We start from the raw sequence: 19,942 nt of genomic DNA on the forward strand, positions 1-19,942 counted from the left end.
ACATAATTTTTTCATGCCTTGGTTTATCCCACAAGTAACATTATCTTCTTATCTTTGGCTTCCATCTTCCCATTTTTCTCTACTTTTTCAGTAGAACTCTCTGTTCCTGTGTAGTACTAACTTGTCAGTCTGTGCTGAGTCATGCTTTTTTCCAGTTCATAAAGGACTTCTATCCTGTGGTTATCCTTACCTCATACTATTGAGTCCTCTTTCACCTCTTCCTTTTAGCTTTTAAATGGGTTTGGTCTTGTTTGCTTGGGGAGCAGCACACCCACACCTTCATTGGGTAGTCACTGTTTCAATCATTTAACCACCATTTATTGACCCTTTACCTACTGTGCTCCTAGGCATTGTGGGAACAGAAAAGAATAAGAAAGTTCCTTCTTCTAAGGAGCTCATGGCCTCATGGGAGAGAGGTAGATAAAGGTAATTTAATTCTGTGTAAGTTCTGTGATAGAAGTATTTATAGTCAATGGGGGTAGGATCTAGTTCAATTTAGGAGATGGAGGATGGGAAGAGTGGATTGATCAGGCTTTCTGGAGGGGGAGGTGTTTGGTTTGAGTCTTGATGAAAAAATAGAAGGCAGCTAGACAGAGTGGGAAGGAAAAGGCATTCCAGAAAGGAAGACTCATTCCTTATCCAAATACTGTGTTATTTTTCAGATAATGTGTACCTGGCATGGTGTTGGGTAGCATCTGAAGTACTAGTGTACGGTCACTATCCTCAATGGGGAGGTGGGGGAAAAGGGAGTGAGGGTAGAAAGCTTATGTTCCAGTTATACATGTGAAACAGCATGGTAAAGCCAAACTGAGGTTATAATTGCTCTAGGAATTAATAGAGAAGGATTAATAAAAGGTTAATGAAGCTAAAGTAGTTGAAAATGAGGCATTCAGATTTAGTATAATATGAGAAGGGGAACCATTTAAAGTTTTTGGGCACAGTGACATGAAAACATTGCTGGCATTTCTCTTGGAGTATATACATGTACTCTGGAGGTGATTAGCAGGGAGGAGTGGTGAGAAATCAGAGCCTAGGAGGCCAGCTAGGAAGCTTTTGGAATGAGGTGAGGTAATGAGGGCCTGACATTTCTTAACCAGATTTCCATAACCAGATTCCTCAGAGCCTCCCATGCTGTTTTTAAATCTGCCACCATCTGTTCTCTTATACAAGTGGACTTCTGTCATCACCATTCCACTAAGAGGTTTCTTTCTAAAGTTACTTGAAGATCTGGTCAAATCTAATGGTCACTTTTTGTGTTCTTAGTGGAGAACCACTGCAATAACCAGCCTAAGCAGCAACAATAGAGGCACTTTTTACCTCACTACCAAGAATATGTAAAATATAACAAATTGCAAAGAAAACAGCAGCCCCGCTTTTTCAGATTTTAAATTTGAGAAAGATTTTTATACTCTACTTCAATGAATAATTCTTACTCATGATGCCTTTGATGGCTAGGCACCAAATTCTTTCCAGCCTATTTAGATCTTAACTTTCTTTAAGTCTTAGCTGAAGTTCTTCCTTCTCTACCTCTTAAGGCTGCAGCCCATGTTGTCCTCCACCTTTTTCTGAGCCATTGCAGCACCCAGAGCTCTTTTCCAGCTCTTTCTTGTGTTTGACCTTCCTAATTGGAGTACAGGTTTCTAGAGGACAGAAATTTTTATCATACTTGCTGTGTGTATAAGATTTTACTCTAGGATAGCCTTGTACACGTGTGTAATTATAAATTCTTGTTTATTTTTATAACAGTATTAAGTACCTACTTAGTATGTGTTCATGTTATATTACTGAGACTCTCCTAAAGTCTCAGTTAGTGGCACTGGGGGAAGGAAACAGAAGTTAAAGATGGTTCTCAACAGGGAGCATCTGCTGTATCAGTTATATTCCAATTTGGAATGTACTTTTACATTATCTTTGAAAATGTATGTGACTGGCTGCTTTGGGAATTTGAACAAAATAAAGCTACTCAGTGGAGACTTAATTGAGGCAAATAGGATGATAGCATGGTATAATAATAGCCAATGTTCGTAGAATAAAATGTGAATAATAATAGCAGCAACTACTGTTATCACCACTACCAGTAGCTAACATTTATTGACTCTTTACTATTTGCCAGTGGCTGTTCTGAGTACTTTATATCAGTGAGAGGTAGGTACTATTATTTTAATTTTACAGGTAAGGTATGGTAGAAAAACTGCTGGATTGGGCATCAGGAGATCTGAGCTCTGGTTTTAGTTCCGCTGTTAACTATTTGTGTGAATTTGGACAAGTCTTTAACTTCAGTAGACCTTAGTTTTTCATCTTTAGATTGGAGGCTTTGTTCTCTAATCTCTAGGATACTTTGCCCACTCTTTGACATTCTGTGATCTCTAAATTATCTTAGCTTCTTATTCCACAAGTTTCTATCACTTATTTCATGATGGGAACAAGCATTTCTGGCTGAGATTGTAGAGCAAGGTGCTGTATAGAGGAATTTAAAGTTCAGGTTTCAGAGGAATGCATACATTAGAGATGGGGAGGGAAAATGAAAAATGTAAAACTGTTAATCAAAATATTGGAAAATATTCTATCTGCATTGCCAGTAGTTAATATTCTACTGGCAATGCAGATAGAATCCTCGTGGCTAGCTCTTGATTTATAATTGCTATTGCTTAATCTTATTTACTTTATGGTTCATTAGTACCCTCCCAAGATACTCCTAGAGTAATATTATTAACTAATACTTATTGAATGTTTCTTCTATGCATAAGTTATCCCATTTATTTCTCAAAGTAATATTTCAACCGTAGGTACTATTATTGTTTCATTTTACAGATGAGATGGGGTTTAGAGATAGTAACACTTTCATAGTCTCACAGATAGTAACTGGTAGCATAAGTACTTGAATTCTGATCTGCCTGACTCCAGAGCCTGTGTTTTTTATTAATCTACATTGCCTCCCAGAAGTTCAGATCCTAAGCACATACTCCAGGTTGCTTTTTGCCTGCAGCCATTTGGAATGAAGGGTATATATGGGATTCTTAGCCACAATTTTTTTCTTTTTACTGAGATACTTTAAGTTTCTTATTTTGTTTTCTTTTTCCCTTTATTTTTATATCACTTAGAAGCCTTTCATTCCTCTCTGCTTTGTTGTCAGGCTCACTTTTCCTGCTTCTTTGATCCCAGGATAGGAAAGTTTGTACCTTTTGTTGAAAGTTTGCCATTCCAGTGTGAGGTGTCAATCTTTGTTTCTATATTTTTATCTTCCATTCTTAGAGCGACTTCCTTCTTTCTCCAGAATATGTGTTAACCTGGCAGATGTTGTTTTTTCTTTTTTCTTTCTTTGGGTGATAATGGTTTGAATTTTTCAGCCTTGGAGAGAAATAGATTACAGAATCCAGATCACTGGATGTTTTTGTAAGCCTGTCGTTGAGTTTTTAATGTTTCTTTTCTTGCTGTCCATTTATGTGATTTTATGTCATATCCTACACTCCCAGATCTTTAGTTTTCTTAAGCTTGTTCTTTGACTTTTTTTTTTTTTTAAACTTCCTGGCACTGCCTGTTCTCCTTTTCTCTAGTTCATCAGTGTCCTTGAGTTTGCATTTCTTTTTTCAGTCAACTCCCCCAGCTAGCTTGTCTCCTTGCTATTCTTGTCTACCCTGCTTTACTCTTCCTATCTCCCACCTGCTCAACTTTACCTTCTTTCCTCCATGTAAATTCCTCAGTTACTTCTCTGACCTCTTGCCTACACTTTAATTTTGGTATTCTTTTGTATGATTTCCCTAAAATTTGTGTAAAAGAAATGCCAGATATACAATCTTAAGTTTTAAAAGGGCCTGCAGTGTTGGTGAGTAAAGAGCTGGACTGCAGACAGATTTATTCATACTATGATCCTGTCTCCCTGTTTAAAGTGACAGATAGTCTTTTTAAGAAAACTGGCCTCAGAATCACTTTGTGTGTATGTATTGTTCTATCTCTTAAACAGTTTAAAACCAAATTTGTTGTGTTTGGAGAGGAAGAAATTAAGAAAAAAGATTGGAAATGTTGATCCCTTAAATATTTGGTTTGGTCATTAATATACTCAATCTTTTTCCTCCAGATTTAACTCAGGCTTTCCCTCACTTTGGAACTCCTAGATTTGTGAATATTGGATATTTTGAGAAGCGGGGGTTCTTTCCTTGATATTGACTAAGGAGTCTATTTACCTTCAGGATGACATCTGAACTGGAGAGCAGCCTAACATCTATGGACTGGTTACCACAGCTCACCATGAGAGCAGCCATCCAAAAATCTGATGCTACACAAAATGCACATGGAACAGGAATTTCCAAGAAGAATACACTTCTTGACCCAAATACAACCCTGGACCAGGAAGAAGTCCAACAGCACAAAGATGGGAAGCCTCCATACAGTTATGCCAGCCTCATTACATTTGCAATTAATAGCTCACCCAAAAAGAAAATGACTCTAAGTGAGATTTATCAGTGGATTTGTGATAACTTCCCATATTATAGAGAGGCTGGCAGTGGATGGAAGGTAAGGATTTTATTTAAATTTTTATTTTTATGCTGTAAACAATAACAATACTGGCTTTTATTGAAGATAAAGCTTTGTGGAGGCTTATATAATTAAAGATGAAATTCTGATTACTAGTCATTTTTAGGGTTAAAAAAGGAAATTAAATGTTTTAAATTAGATGAATAACTTTATTTTGGGTAGAATATTAATTTGTTAGAGCTTTCTTATATTAGAGGACTGACATAGCATAAGGTATTGGAGCAGAGATAATGTAGCATTCACTAGAAAACAATACCCACAGTTCAGTTAAGTTGATAGTGTGTCTGAGGTTTAAAAAAAAAATAGCATAGTATTGCAACTAGTACTGTTTTTATCATCAAAGATTTTTTAAAAAAAACTCTATTTTGAAAGAATTCTAGATTTATAGCAGAGTTTTGTAAGTAGTACAAAGGGTTCCCATATATCCTTCAACCAATTCCTCTTTTTTAACACCTTATATAACCATAGTACCATTATCAAAACTAAGAAATTAATACTTTTGACTAAGCAGTACTGTTAGCTACTAAGTAAATTACAGACTTCGTTCAGATTTCACCAGTTTTTCCCACTAATGTTTTTTTTATGTTCCAGGATTCAATTCAGGATCTAATCTAGGATCCCACATTACATTTAACTGTCATTTGTTATGTCTCCTTAGTCTTCTCCAATCTGTAACAGTCCCTCAATCTTTTCTTGTCTTTTATGACCTTGACACTTTCGAAGAGTACTTGTCAGGTATTTTGTAGAATGTTCCTCAGTTTGGATATGTCTGATATTTTCTCAGTTAGATTGAGGTAATGCATTTTGGGGAAGAATAATGCAGAGGTGATGTGCCCTTCTCTGTCTATCAGTTATATCAGGGGGAACTTGATGTCAGTATGTCTTACTACTGGTAATGTTCACCATGGTTCTTTGGTTAAGGTGGTGTCTGCGAGGTTTCTCCACTATAAAATTACTATTTATCACTTTGTAAATTATGAAATGTTTTGGAGGAGATACTTTGACAGCATGCAGTACCCTGTTTTTCTTAAATTTTTGTTCATTAATTTTAGTGTTCATTGGTAGATCATTACAGCAGTTTTTATTGTTTTCTAGTGGTGGTTTTCTTTTTTCCTTTATTCCTTCTATATTAATTGGGATCCTTCCCAATTAATATGGAAGCCTTGTCCCTTCCTCCCCTTTTATTTATTTATTCAATCGTATATTTGTAATAGTATGCACTCATGGATATTTATTTTATTTTTTGTGCTGTCGTTATTTGTTGCTCAGATTTTTGCTGCTTTTGCATTGGGAGCTCTTACAGGTTGGCTCCTGTGCCCTTTGATACGGTAGAGTTCTTTTGTTTATTTACCACTTCTTAACTTTCTGGCACCACAAGATGTTCCAGGCTCATCTCGTACCTTTCCTGCCTCAGCTCTAGAATCAGCTACTTCTTAAAGAAGGCTTAGCTCCTCATCGAAGCTTTTTGAGGAACCTTCAGATTAGTTACCTACCTAATCTATGTTATATGACAAATAATTCAGTTTTCTTTTGTATCTGCACATTTTACATTCATATTCTTATGTAGGAGTTATCCAGTTGTGTGCAGTGTGGGGTGTGTGTATTTGTGTGTGTGCATGTGGAAGAAGGGGACTTACGGGGCTTTAGGTCTGCCATCAGCTGGTAGTTCTACTTGTTTCTCTTAAGCTTTCATGTCTCAACACCTTTGTCTTTTTTGTTTGGATATACTTATTAAAGGCATTTACTGAATTACTCTGCACCCGTGATGTGTGCTGTATATCATGCCAGATAATCAAGTACCTTATGGGAAGGGATTTTTTTTGTATCTTTTCCTCTATTCCATGCACTAGCACAGTACTTCCATTTAGTAAGCCTCAGTAAATGCAGCTTGAATGAAGGCCAGAATCCTGGTCCCAGCTTTCTTTCCTAGCTTTAATTTTTGCTAGTTCCCTCTCATGTACTGTTTCTTCTACATATTCCAGCCTATTAGTTGTCCTAGAAATAAATATTTTGATTTTTCTTGCTTTTGTTTTTCTCTTACTTGTCCTTGGACTTTCTCTTGCCCTTTGTCCAGTTGGCATTATTCTGTTTGTTCTTTAAGCTCATATGTAATCTCTCTTTTCCCTGTAGAATTAATCTTTTGTGTTTCCATATGTTTTATTAATAACTCTATTATAGAACTTACAGATCTTTGTTCAGGGATCTTGTTTCATCTAAGTCCACCTTGAGAGTGCCAGATTCAGTCTGCTGGATTTCTTGCTGCTGGCCACCCCAAGTTACGGTCTGAAACTGGTTTAGAAGTAGTGATACAGTTTCATCTGGAAGATACATGGTTTGGATGTAGTGAAGAAGGAAGGATGGAAAGCGAAAAATGGGAATAGGTTGAGAAGGATAATGTTGCTTTTTAGAACTAAAAGATACGCCAGGGAGATTATCTGGTCCAGTCTGTTGCTTTAGGCAGACCTTGAATATTCCTGGGGATTGCGGTTTCATAATTATTCTTTTAAAAAAGTTTCTTCCACCCAATTTCAGGAGCCTAGAACTTGCCATGATTACTTTAAATTTTATTTTTGTAAACATAGAAATATTTTGAACATCTCACATGGAGACAAATGGAAAGTGGTTTATCTTCTCCTTTGCTCAGGTCCTATCTCTGTTTTCATGTTTTAGTTCCCATTCACTGTCCTAAGATTTGTTTAGCATTACTTGTACAACTTGCTGCTTACTGTTTCTCCTTCAGGTATGGAAGGGATGGGTTAGGTGAAAATGGAAGGTCATATAGAACTTGTGAAATTAGCTTGTGTTGTTTGAAGAGAGGATGGAAGAAAGATCCTAAAGCAGTTGTCAACCACCTTTCCAGAAATGTAGAGCCAACTAAAGTCACCCAGAGGAGAAAATGTTGTCGTGGTCGCTTAAAAGGATTCAAATAGAATTTTAATATTTAGATGAACTCCCTTTCATTTTGTGCCAGGGCATTGAAGGGAGATTACATATTAAAAACAATTCTTTGTATAGTCCATAAGAGTTATAAAAACTCTTTGAATTTCCATAATTGAATGATTTTGTAATCTGAACTAGAGGAAAAGGAATTTTTTTTATGCTGTTCACCTTACTAAAGAAAATTAACCTATTAAGTTATTGGAATTTAGAGTAATAAAAAGAAAAATATAAAAGAGTGTGGTATGGGCATTTGGGGGTGTATTCTACTTTTCTATGTGAAGAAAAAAGAGAAATAAGAATATATTATGTGTTTGCTTATTGTTGTAAAAAGAAAGTTAGGAATAATAAACTAGAAATATAGTAAACATAGTTACCTATAGGGATGGACGGAACTGAGGTAGAAGAGATAAGGAAGGGAATAAGATTGTGAGTGTACCTTTTTATATAGTTTTGAGTTTTGAAACATCTAAGTGTTTTACACATCCAAAAAAATATAAGGGAATCAAAAAGGATGAAAAAAGAAAACCTTAAAACTGAATATAAGTAGAAATAAATAAGCCTTATATCAAATGTATAACATAATCGCACAGAAAAATTCAAGAAGTTTTGAAAAGAGCATACCAAGGTTGAAAAGAATTACAAAAGAATCATGGACTTCATTTAGTAGATTTGTCTTTGGTAGTGGTAATTTGCTAGAGGCAGTCTGTACCTTGTGTGACCACAAGAAAAGAAGTTGGGAGTTGGGAGCAATTCTGAAACAATCTTATGTGCATGGTAGGATAGAACAAATGAGTACGTATATTAGTGTTTTGGGGAGTCAGGGCTCTCACAGTGGGAGAAGAGAAGTAAAGGTGGGAATGTGGTGGTTGATTTGAATGAGAGATGCCAGTTTAAACTCAAGTGAAAATAAAAATCAGTGAGAGTGCTTTTAAATTCAGATTCCTGGGTCACAACTCCAGAGATTTTGAATTAGTCATCTTAGAACCTAGGAATCTGCATTAAAATTCATCTCAAGTGATTCTGGTGTAAGTAGACTGTACTTTTGAGAAACTACTTTTGAAACTGGTTTTCAAGGCCAAGCAATATACCATTATCAGTTATTTAACCCGGGCCATTTTCCTCCAGCTTACTCTCTGCCATCCTAGTTATCTCTACCTCTGCTCTCCCAACTTCTTTTCTTAGGGTTGTTAGAGGTAGTGTCTCCCCAAGTTGTGAGGTCTGAAGTCATCTCTTTTCTTCATTGTGTGTTGTAAATACATGTGTTGGCTCTCATATCTCTCCAGGTGTTTTTATTTTCTAAATATGCTTTTGGCATTTTTTCCAACAGATTTGTGATTCCCATATGAAAAGCATTATATTCTAGGTTCTGAGTTGGTAGACAAGATCCCTACCCTTATGGAGCCTACTTATATTTTGATATAGAATACAGTATGGAGGAGGAAGACCATTAAACAAATAACTGTGTGGTGAGAAATCCACACTTGGCCTAAGCTAATAATTTATGAAAGTCAGAAAGGACTTCCTTAAAGAACTAATGTTTAAACCAAGAATGAATTGAAAGTTAAGTAGACTCAGTTGGGTGAAAGGGATGGAGGAAGGCTGGCAGCAGTAACTTTTGCAGGGGGAGCAATAAATAGAAAGCCTAGAGGTGAGAGAGACCATTGGAAGGGGTTAGTATAGAGAGTATGACAGCAGGATAGGGTGAGATTATGAAGAGTCTTGTGGAGGCTTTAAGGATTTTAGGTTTTATCCTAAGTGCAATGAGAAGTTACTGAAAGGTTTTAATTGAAACAGTAATGTCAGATTTGCCTTGTGAAGAGGTAACTGCCTGTTGGGTAGAGAATGGTGGAGGAAGGGTAAAGAGAGGAAGGTAGAGGGTGGACACCAGTTAGGAAGCTGTTGTACTAGTTTTGGTGAGACTGGTGTCCTGGACTGAGGTAGTAACAGAAGAGATGGATAAAGTAGGTAGATTGAAGGTAGACCTACAAGATTTGGTGACAGATTTGTTTTAGATGGTGAGAAGGAGGGAGGAGTTAAGGAGGTCTTACAGGTTTCTGATTGGAACAGTTATATGAATAACTGTCTTTAAATAGAGAAGGGAAAACTGGCAGAAGACCACACTGAGAATAAAGATTGAGTTTAGTTTTAAACATGTTGAGTTGGAGGTGTTTCTGGAGATGTCTAGTAGATTGTTGAAAATATGTGTTAACTCAGGAGAAAGGTCACAGATGGTTATTGAAGCCATGGCTGTAGATGAGATTGCCTAGGCAGCAAATGTAGAAGTGAAAAAAGGACAGTGTCAGAGTCTTGAAGATTTCCAGCTTTTAAGCTTTTTGTAGAGGAGGAAGATCTAAGTAGAGATGTGTTCTTCCACTGTGAAGCCATTTAGAAAACATGACCATTTTGATTTCTTCTTCTGACCATCTTGATTTTGGTTTTTTCCCATCTTGAACTTTTTAGATGGGTAGTTTTTCTGATTAGTTCCTTCTTTTCCTTGTCTTCTTTTGGATTTGGAGTATTGTTTATGATTTCATTTTATCTTCACTATTATTTTATTAGTTATACCTCTTCCTAAATTTTGTTTTAAGATGTGATTACTCTAGGGTTTACCACCCACCTCTTTAACTTATCCCACCCTACCTTCATTATACCATTTTATGTATAGTGTAAGAACTTTATAAACCTTATACAGTTGACCCTTGAACAACCCGAGGACTAAGGGGGCACTAACCCCTGCACAGTCGAATGTATAACTTTACAATTGGCCCCCCATATCCATGGTTCCTCATCTGTGGATTCAGCCAACCTTGGATTGTATAGTACTGTAGTATGTATTTATTGGAAAAGTCCGCATATAAGTGGACCCATATAATTCAAACCCGTGTTGTTCATGGGTCAGCTGTACTTCTAATTCCCCTGAGCCAACCTTTGTGTTATTGTTATTGTACATTTTACTTTTACATGTTATAAATCTCATAAATAATTGTTATATTTGCTTTAGACAGTTATCTTTTAAAGGCATTACAGATAAGAAAAAGTGATTTTTAAAATTTGCTTTCATTTTCACAGTTTCTGGAACTCTTTATTTCTTTTTGTAGATCCAGGTTTCCATTTGGTATCATACTTCTGCCTGAAGAACTTCCTTCCAATATTGCCAGCCAACTGGCGGTACAAGAAATGACTTCTTTCAGCTTTTGTTTGTCTAGAAGTCTTTACTTTGCCTTCATTTTTGAGAGATATTTTTACTGCATATAGAATTGACTTTTTTTTTCTCTTAGTGTTTTAAAGATGTCACTTTGTTGTCTTCTAACTTGCATGGTTTTTGAGACATCACTGTAATTCTAATCTTTATTTCTCTGTACATAATCTTTCGTTTTTTCTCTTGCTGCCCTTCAAGATATTCTCTTCATTTTGATTTTCAGCTTTTGGACTATAATGAATATAGTTGTGTGGATTTTTAATTCCTTCTGCTTGGTGTTCTCTGAAATTCTTGCATCTGTGATTTGACGTCCTGCATTACTTTTGGATGATTCTTGTCTGTTACATCTTCAAATTTTTCTTCTACCCTATTCTTTTCCATTTCTCCTTCTGGGACTCTAATTACATGTATTGTTCCACAGTTCTTGGATGATCTTTTTTTTTTTTGTATCTGTGTATATGTGCATGCCTACGTGCATGTGTGTTATTTTGGATAATTTCTATTGATCTAGCCTCAAGATAACCTGAGCCTTTCCCTAATTGGGTCCAGTCTACTGATGAACCATCTAGGGAATCCTTTATCTTTTATCATGTTTTTTATTTCTATCATTGACATTTGACTCTTTCTTATAGCTTACACATCTCTGTTGAAATTCCCCATCTCTTTATGCAAGTTGTGCACTTTTTTCTACTTGGTGCCTGAACATATTAGTCATAGCTTTTTAAAAGTTCTTGTCTGATAGTGTCATCTCTCAGTTGGGTTTTGTTGATTACTGTATCTCTTGACAATGGGCTTTTTTCTTTTTTCTTGCTTTTCCATGTGTCTTGCAGTTTTTGATTGAGTTCCAGCTACATGTGTAGAAGAATGGTAGAGATAGAAGTAAATGCTATTTGTACCTGTAAATGGACAAGCATCTTTTTTCACAGGCCATTTGTGTGGGGAGTCGAATTACACTCATCAGTAGTTGAGCTGGATTTGGGTTTTGTTGTTGGTACCTTTGCCTTTAGTATACCACTTTACATTCCTCCTGCAGTAGACTCCTGTTACCTTGTGCTTGGAGTGGGAGGCTTGGGTGCTGTAGGGTTTTCTCAGTTTTCCTGTTTTCTCTTTAGGTTTAGTTGTCTCTGCCCACCTTGCTACAGATAGGGGTCTCTGTCCATGCTCCTGCCCCTCCTCTCTGAAGGTTGTCACTACTTGTTATTCACTGCTGGGCTTGTGGTAGGGGCTGGTGTTTTTTTTTTTTTGGTGGGGGGTGGGGTGTCTTGATCCAGCCTTAGTCTTATTCAGGCCGTTGGACTTGGGGGTGGGGCTTTTTCAGTGGTTTTTTTCCCCTCAGCCAGGTTAGTTATCCTTGCTTATCCAGTTACCTTTGCGTGGGAGTTTCCTGTCCCTTTCCCAGCTACAGTCACCCTCCACCTCAGCATGGTGTATTGGTGTAGGATACTGGCCCCTGGGTAGTTTCTGACACTTGTCTCGTCGGTAAAAGGATTTTGCTTCCTCCATCAGCAGGTCTTTGCCTGTATCCTGGGAAGGTGTTTCCTATCCCTCCCTAGAGGCAGAAGGGCTTTGTTTCCATTCTTTCCTCAGAAGTAATCTTTGCCAGAGCCCTGTGGGTGGGAAGTTTTGTTACCCCTACCTCAAACTTAAGTTTTTTGCTTTGTAAGATCTGTAGAAGGTGGTGTGGCTTTTTTCCCCCTCGTGGCCATCAGTTACCTCCTTCCTGCTTATGCCACAAAGGAGACTTTCTCTGTTTTCCTTTCCTGCCCCCAATCTTTCTTGTGAGCATACGGTGAAGGTCCAAGAGCTTCTTCTGAGCTTGAGAGTGAGTGGAAATTTCCCTTGTGTCTGGGATCCTTGTTACTTTAAACTGATACCATGCTTGGCCTTTCAAATTTTAGCTAATTTCTTGGGTGCTTGGATTGTGGCCATCTCTTTCTCCCATATTCTGCCGAAAAGTGAGACAGTTTGTCCCCTTTCTCCTTGAATGGGCTTATCCCTCTTAGGAATTTTATTTGTTGGGCTGCTTTGCAACCTCAGCTCTCTGATGTGGCTTAAAAATAGACTTTTTTTTTGGCTTACCCATTGGTTTCTCATTGTTTGGGAGGGATCATCAGTCTTTGTAGCTGTTTACATTCCAGGTAGAGGTGGAACTCCCATTCATAAGTTTTAATTGATGTTTGGTAATAAGATAGGCTTGAATTTACATTCTCTGGTCATCTTTTAAAAACTTCTTTAATCCCAATATTGCCTCATGAGAGGCAAGTTTTAATGTAGGCATTGTTAGAGTTCCGAATTTTATATTAAAAATAAAATGACATTATGCCAAAAAATAACCCTCTGCCCAACATCCAATTCTAAGTAGTGGCTAAATGCAATTGGAGCCCCTCCACCAGATACCTGGCCATTTTGGAACAAACAAAATTATGAAATGGATTTTAGAGCATTTAATTAAGAAGAAATGGCCTTTGGGTATTTTCTGTAAAAGTTGTGGCATAGTCCTGTTTATTCATGAAAGATTTCCTGTTTCACAGATTCTCCAGGTCTCTAAGTGCGTTTTCCTTCCATCCAAGTTGTTTATTCTTCTTGCTACATTGAGGAACCTACATGTTCTTGCTGGCTTCTCTAGTCAGTGTCTTCCCATGTGGTTTTCTTTCTTAAATATTGTAGTGAGAACCTAATTGGTTTTTATGTACTCTTGTAATGGAGCAGTGACATTTTTTTGTTTATAACTTTTTAAACTCATTAAAAAGTGGTAACACATGTGCCTTGTAAATCATTTGAACATTGCAGAAAAGTGAATGGAGGAAAATAATCATCACTTATAATTCCATGTAGAATAACTCTTAGCATTTTGCATTATGGCTTGTTTCCAAGAATAAATAAATTAGCTAATAAATATATATATCACAATTAAAATCATAATATGCATACAATTTTATATTTGGTATTTAACGTTAATCACAGACATCTTCCTGCATCATTGAAAGGTCTTACTAAACATTTAAAATGGGACATATAGTCCATTATTTGGAGTTTTGCAAAATGCACTAGAAACTGTCTTTTCCAATAACTACTCCCCTTTGTAGCATTCATAATTTGAAAATCAGAAAGGTTTAAATTTGAAGCTCATTTAAAAAACTTATTCCATTTGTAATTGTATTCCAGTGCATAGAGATATTTAGGTTTCTGATTGTTTCTAAAGGGGGTTTTGGTTTTTGGATTCCAATGACCTTATGGCTTTTCTTTCTTTTTAAATTTCAGAATTCCATACGACATAATCTGTCGCTGAACAAGTGTTTCCTTAAAGTGCCTCGATCCAAGGATGACCCCGGAAAGGTAGGATTCATTTTCTTAAGATAAAATAATTGGATTCTTCGTTGTATCTGTTGGCATGTTTGAATCTGAGTTATATTTGTTATATAAAGAAAGAGAATTGGAATGAAAGCATTTAGGAACTCGTCTAGTTCATTGATAAGGAACCTTTGTGAAAGAGCAAGTCCTCCTTTACCCACCCTGCCCTATTCCACCTCACCTTACCTTACCTTTTTAGTTGATATGCTTCAAGGACCAGCCAGGCAGGGAGAGATTTCTTTTTAAGCAGTGAGAAGCTAGCTAGCTAGTATAGAGCTGGCCCTCTGTTATAGTTTGCTGTTTCTAATCTAGTTTTTGTTTGGTTATTTTCTTAAGTGTTATGCATTAAATTAAATTTGGCTTTTGAATTGCTTGTTGAAACCACAATTTATTATTACATAGAAGAAGAGAATCTGTATGTAATTGACAAGTGGAAGTAACTCTTACCCTGAAGTAAAATTTTCTCTGTTATATCCTTGTTTTCTTAGTTGCTGTTTTTTCCTCTTCATTCCATTTATCTTTTGCCATTGTTACATTTTTAGTATTTTATCTGCAGAAATGTCCCTTTTTTTGGGTTTCAAAGCCATGTCAAATACATGTGGCCTGAACTTGGTACTAGTTGCTTGGTTTCTAAAGCTCAGAGTACTTGCTTGGACCATATTTGGTTGTCATGATAAATTGTTAGTTAGATTAAGACTTTGAGATAGATTATCTGTTGTCAAGCACGCATTCTTTTTTGGATGGTTAGACTTCTTGTCATCTTCTTCAGGCTACTGTCCCTGGAAGAATTTTTCTAAAATGTAAGCCTGGTCATGTTATCACCCTGCTTAAAAGCACTCCCCAGTGTCCTGGAGATGTTTCTTTGTTATAAAATATCCTTTACTATCTTTTCCTTAATCTGCCTTTCTAGCAATGATTTTACCTCATTCAAGACTCACTGTGAGGAACTATCGATACTTGAGGTTTCCCAGACATGCCTTTCCTATGGTTTTCTCTTATTGCACAAACTCCCTCTACTTGTCTGCATACTCCTTGTTTTTTAAGATTGAGCTGCAACATTACCCTCTGAAGTTTTTTTGTTTTCACATACTTCAGCTGAGTTTGTTGTTCCATCTTTTGAGTTCCCGTTACTTTGTCAGCATCGTAGTAGTTCCTAACTGGTTTCTCTATCCTGGGGCTTAGTATCTCCAGTTTATAGTAGCCAGCCATCTTTCAGAAAGGTTAACCTAATCATATGGTCTCTTTGTTTAAAATCTTCATTGGTTATCTATTGCCTTTAGGTTAAAGTCTGAACTTAAGAGGGTAGGGACAGTATGTGTATTGTTCACTTTTTAGCCCCTGTTTCTTGCACAGTGGCTGGTGGCACTGAGGAGACACTCTTGTTGAATGAGTGAATGAACGTAAAGTTCACCCTTGAACAATGTGTGGGTTAAAGGCACTGACCCTCTGCACAGTCGAAAATCCCAAGTATAATTTATAGTCAGCCCTTGGTATAAACGGTTTCTGCGAATCCACAGTTCTACATCTCCAGATGCAACCAACTGCAATTGTAGTATTTAATGTTGAAAAAAATCCATGTATGAGTGGACCCGTGCAGTTCAAACCTGTGTTGTTCGAGGTCAGCTGTATTGTATCCTCTGCTAGACTGTTAACTTCTTGAGGTTGGGCATGGAGAGTTATTCATCTCAATTGTAAAGCAGGCACTCTTACATGATGAATGTTTTATAGCACCTTCTATGATCTGCCCCATCAAGTTGGTTCTCAATAAGATTGAATAGATTATTGTAATAGTCTTATTTGACCCAGTTTATTATTTGTCTGTATTCATAACTCTCTAAGATTGTGAATAGGAATTGGTGAAATTTTTCTTTCCTTTAAAGCAGGCTTATTATAAAAAAAGAGGAATTATAACTTTTTATATTTGCTTCATTACAATTTCTGATGGGTAGTGAGTGTATGTGAATCTGACTAAAAATCTTCTTAAACGAGTTTAGAGATTAGCTGTTTTATTAGAGTTCTGTGAAGATACTAATTGGAATCTGTAAACATTTGATTCAGATTTGATTTTTAAATGAGGTTAAAATCATTAAAAAAGAAAAAAACAACACCCATGAATGCTGAACTATATTATGTACTAAATTTTAACCAATTGGATATCTATTTTAAAAATCTTGTGCTGTTAGGTTTTTTTTTTTGTGCAGAACTTAAAAGCTTTTTCTACCTTTAATTAAATAATATCATGGGGTAAGGCAGGTGAATAAGTAATACCATGTTATTCTTTGCAACTATTCATTTTGAATCAGGGTTGTCTTACTCCTATGCAACCAAAACAGTACAGAAATAAATTGAATCCTGGGAGGTTAATAAAAGCTTTCAACTTTTACCATTAGTCTTTAATTTTAAAGTTTCACTTTTATCAAAACACATCATTGTTCTCATTGACTTTGGTGATTATAGTAAATATACATTTGATATGATAAGTATCATACATTTATCACTGATGTGATAAATATCATACATTTGATAATACATTTCTACTAACAGTCATCTTTATTTTCAGTCTCAAGGTGAGATTTAAATACCCATTGTTCTTATTAATTTTGGTCAGAAGTAAATGTTGTAAATCTGATCTTATAAAATACATTTATATGAATAAAATCATTTTAGTTTTTGATATCAAAATAAGATTTTTGTTTAAAAAAGTTCTATTGCTTAAAAAAAGTTTTGAAAACCTCAGATCTGGCCCATTTTATAGACGAGGAACTAAGTAAGGCCAGTAAATGAGGAATGACTTGCCCAAGTTCAGTGTGGAATTAGAACCCAAGTGTATTGGCCAGACTTACTTGCAAGTCACAGAAACCTATTACAGACTAACTTAAGGGAGAAAATATCTGCAGGAAGGGCTGGAACTGGAGAGGATTCTTCAGTTGTATCACCGGAGATGTCTCTTTACATCCCTTAGTCCTGCTAGCTTCTCTGATGGCTTCATTTTCAGCCCAATTCGTGACAGAGATGGCCATCAGGAGCTTCTGGCATATATTCTACTAGTTTAGTAACCCTTAGCAGTGAGTGAGTGAGTGGTGCCCTCCCCACCAAATCCCCTGGAGTACCACAAACATCTTAGAATGAGTGCCCAACAAGCAGAATACACTTGGTTTCTTGGTTCCTAGACTGGTGTTTTTTCCACTATACCAGTTTTCCTTGAAAGGGAAGCCAAAATGTTAGTTAAGTTTTGGTACTTATGAATTGTTTTTTCTTTTTGTATTACAGTGTTTCCTGGCATTTGAGGAGCTTTTCCAAAACCACCCTCACCACAGTGGGAGAAAACCATTGAGCCAAGGTGGGGTGGGAGTAGTTTTTGGTCTTGGGTGATGGGTGTACTTTAACCCCTTAGGATTTTGCTACCTGCTGCCATGATCCAGATGGGTCCAAGAGGTAGAGTTAGAAGTAGCTCATACAGCTTCTTCTTCCCTATACTTTTATGGTATAACTCTGTTCAGTGTGTTACCAGGAGAAGTGTAGAAGCCAACTTCAACTTGAAAAGTATTGTTTAATTACAGGTGCTTTTATATGATTATTTATTCCTGACTCAATCCTTTATTTTCTAGAAGCTTTTGTCATAAAAGCCCTTAATATTTGATACTCTCCCATGTACATTGATGGTCTGAAATCCATTTTTCTCAGTTCCCTGAAACTAAATACAAACAGCTACATTATTGCTTTCTTTAAAAAGAAACCCAAAATGAAATTACATTTTGCATCCATAGCTCTGCTGCTTTTTTGGGGATAGATTTCTGTTTTCTTTTCCCTTGATTATAGCCCTGTTTCTGTATCCTGCAGTCTGTTTTTTTGTTTGTTTGTTTTGTTTTTTTGTTTTTTAATTCTGTCTCTTATCTCTCCTCTTATCATTAGCTTTGTTTTTTGTATTTTTGTCTGGTTTTTTGATCTAATTTTTTTGGTAAAAGCCTTCTTATTCTGGAATTCACAAATGCCTCTTAATTATCTTCAAGGTAAGTATTTTGCTCACATTATGGAAAGACAAATCCTATCAGCTAAATTCAGTTTTCTAAAAAACTAGAGTTCTCTTTTTTGCTTTCCAGCTTAATCTTTTCTCAACCTTGTTCCCTCTTCTCTGGCTCAGGAAAATGATACTTTGACTTTAAAGGAAATAAAAGATGATAAGAAGTAGTTTTAACAATTGCATAATTAAATAGCAGCAATTGGGCTCTAAGAGAAATGAGATGATAGCTAAGAAGTTTAAGACCCCCTGAAGGCCCCCTGCCTGGCCTGGGAGAGATAACTACAGTGAATTCATAGGAAGAAGAGGTTTTTTTTGGATGCTTTTTCTTCCCTGGGGTGGGGAGGTTGTAAGTGCTCAATGGCTGTGGAGATTGGGGGTCTCCTGGTTTGTGAGGAGACAGCAGCTCACTGCTAGAGAATTAACTTTTGGAAGTTCTGAGATTGTGATTATTTTCTACTCCTGCCCTCTGTCATAATGTAAGAGACCATAACATAGTTGACTGATTGCTTTTGTTCAAAGGGTATTCTTTTTTGGCCATGTTAGTATTGTGTTGTATTTATTTGTCAATTGTCTGTTATTTGTTAGTATCCTGTTTTGGTCATTTCATTTGTAAAGGGTTGTAGAAAGACTGGAGAGGTTTGAGAGAACATAAGATATAGCATTAAGTGATAAACAGTGTTGCAGGAATCATAGGTACGTACCTTGAAGAAGGAAGATAGTATTAAGTTTAATAATAGTCTTAAAGTAGATGTATGATTTTTGTAAGGAAGAAGTTGATGTCTTATCTGTGTCTTTGAATAAAACCAAGCAGGAAGTAGAACTTAAAGATAGGCAAGAGTTCTGTTGGACAGAAATAAGTACATCATATTATTGGAGTGAAAAAACACTCATAGGGTTCCCAAGGGAGGCTTTAGAGTTTGCCACTTCTAAAGCACTTCAAGGAGAGCAGAAATTATTACCCTTCGTAGTTTTAACTCATGATAGGTAAGAACTCCCTTTTGAAGGCTGAGAAGAGGACATGATCAAGAGCAACCCATCAGAACAAAGTTGAGATGGAATCAGGAATTAAGGGAATTAATGTAAGTACTAACATGAGGTCAAGAGTGAAGAAATGGGTTGATGCCAAGAGTGCATGTTAAGGCAGAAGTGGATTATGAATGTAAGGCGGTCAGTTAGACAAACCAGGGTTAGAAAACCCAGACTAAGCATTGAGAGAGGCATTCAGAGAGGATTTGAAAAATTGGGTTAGATAAGAGATGAGGGTCTGATTCAGAGAGACAACACTGCAGAAACAGAAAGTAGTGCTGGCACAGACCCTGACAATACACTGTTAGTCAAAGCAGTTTAGTTAGAGCTGCCTTTTACTTGCACATGCAGTAGTCTCTGTTCTTAAGGGTGGGAAATAACAGTTTGTTGCTGTTGGCCTTTTTTCTTTTCCAGATCTAAACTGCTTTTTAAAAAATAATTTTTTTGCCCTCAGATTAATTTTTTTAAAAATTATACATGGTAAAATTTACTCTTTGGCGTGTAATTCTAGTAGTTTGACCAGTGCATACAGTGTGAGCATCACCATGGTCAAGATACAGAACAGTATTGCCCCTTGGTAGTCAGTGCCCCCCTGCTCCCACTCCAAGTCCTGGCAACCACTGATCTATTTTTTGTTCTTATAATTTTGCCTTTTCCAGAAATTCGTATAAGTGGGTCTCATACAGTAGGTGGCCTTTTGAGTCTGACTTCTTTCGCTTAGCATAATGCGTTTAAGATCCATCTGTGCTGTTAGTATCAGCAGTTCCGTTTTATTTCATATAGTTCATCTTATGGATTTACCAGTTTAGTCACTATTTGAAGAGCATGTGGGTTGTTGCCAGTCATAAGTTCATTTGAGCATCAAGTTTTTT

The 19,942-nt window shown here is 36.5% G+C and overlaps 1 protein-coding gene across 9 annotated transcripts in view; it reads left to right on the plus strand.

The window, feature by feature from the left end:
* The window catches only part of FOXJ3 (forkhead box J3), a 130,839-nt gene that overhangs the window by 35,064 nt on the left and 75,833 nt on the right, over positions 1-19,942 (plus strand). For 7 of the 9 annotated variants that reach the window (XM_019938004.3, XM_019938008.3, XM_019938007.3 and 4 more), the window contains 2 exons: positions 4,188-4,512; positions 13,934-14,008. In XM_019938004.3, coding sequence (XP_019793563.1) covers positions 4,188-4,512; positions 13,934-14,008 — 400 coding nt within the window. Of the gene's footprint in view, positions 1-4,075; positions 4,513-13,933; positions 14,009-17,293; positions 17,364-19,942 lie in introns of all 9 variants that reach the window. The other 2 variants (XM_073791271.1, XM_019938006.3) reach the window with 2 other exon arrangements.

The sequence above is a fragment of the Tursiops truncatus genome, chromosome 1 (assembly GCF_011762595.2).
Source record: "Tursiops truncatus isolate mTurTru1 chromosome 1, mTurTru1.mat.Y, whole genome shotgun sequence".
Classification (NCBI taxonomy): Eukaryota; Metazoa; Chordata; class Mammalia; order Artiodactyla; family Delphinidae; genus Tursiops; species Tursiops truncatus.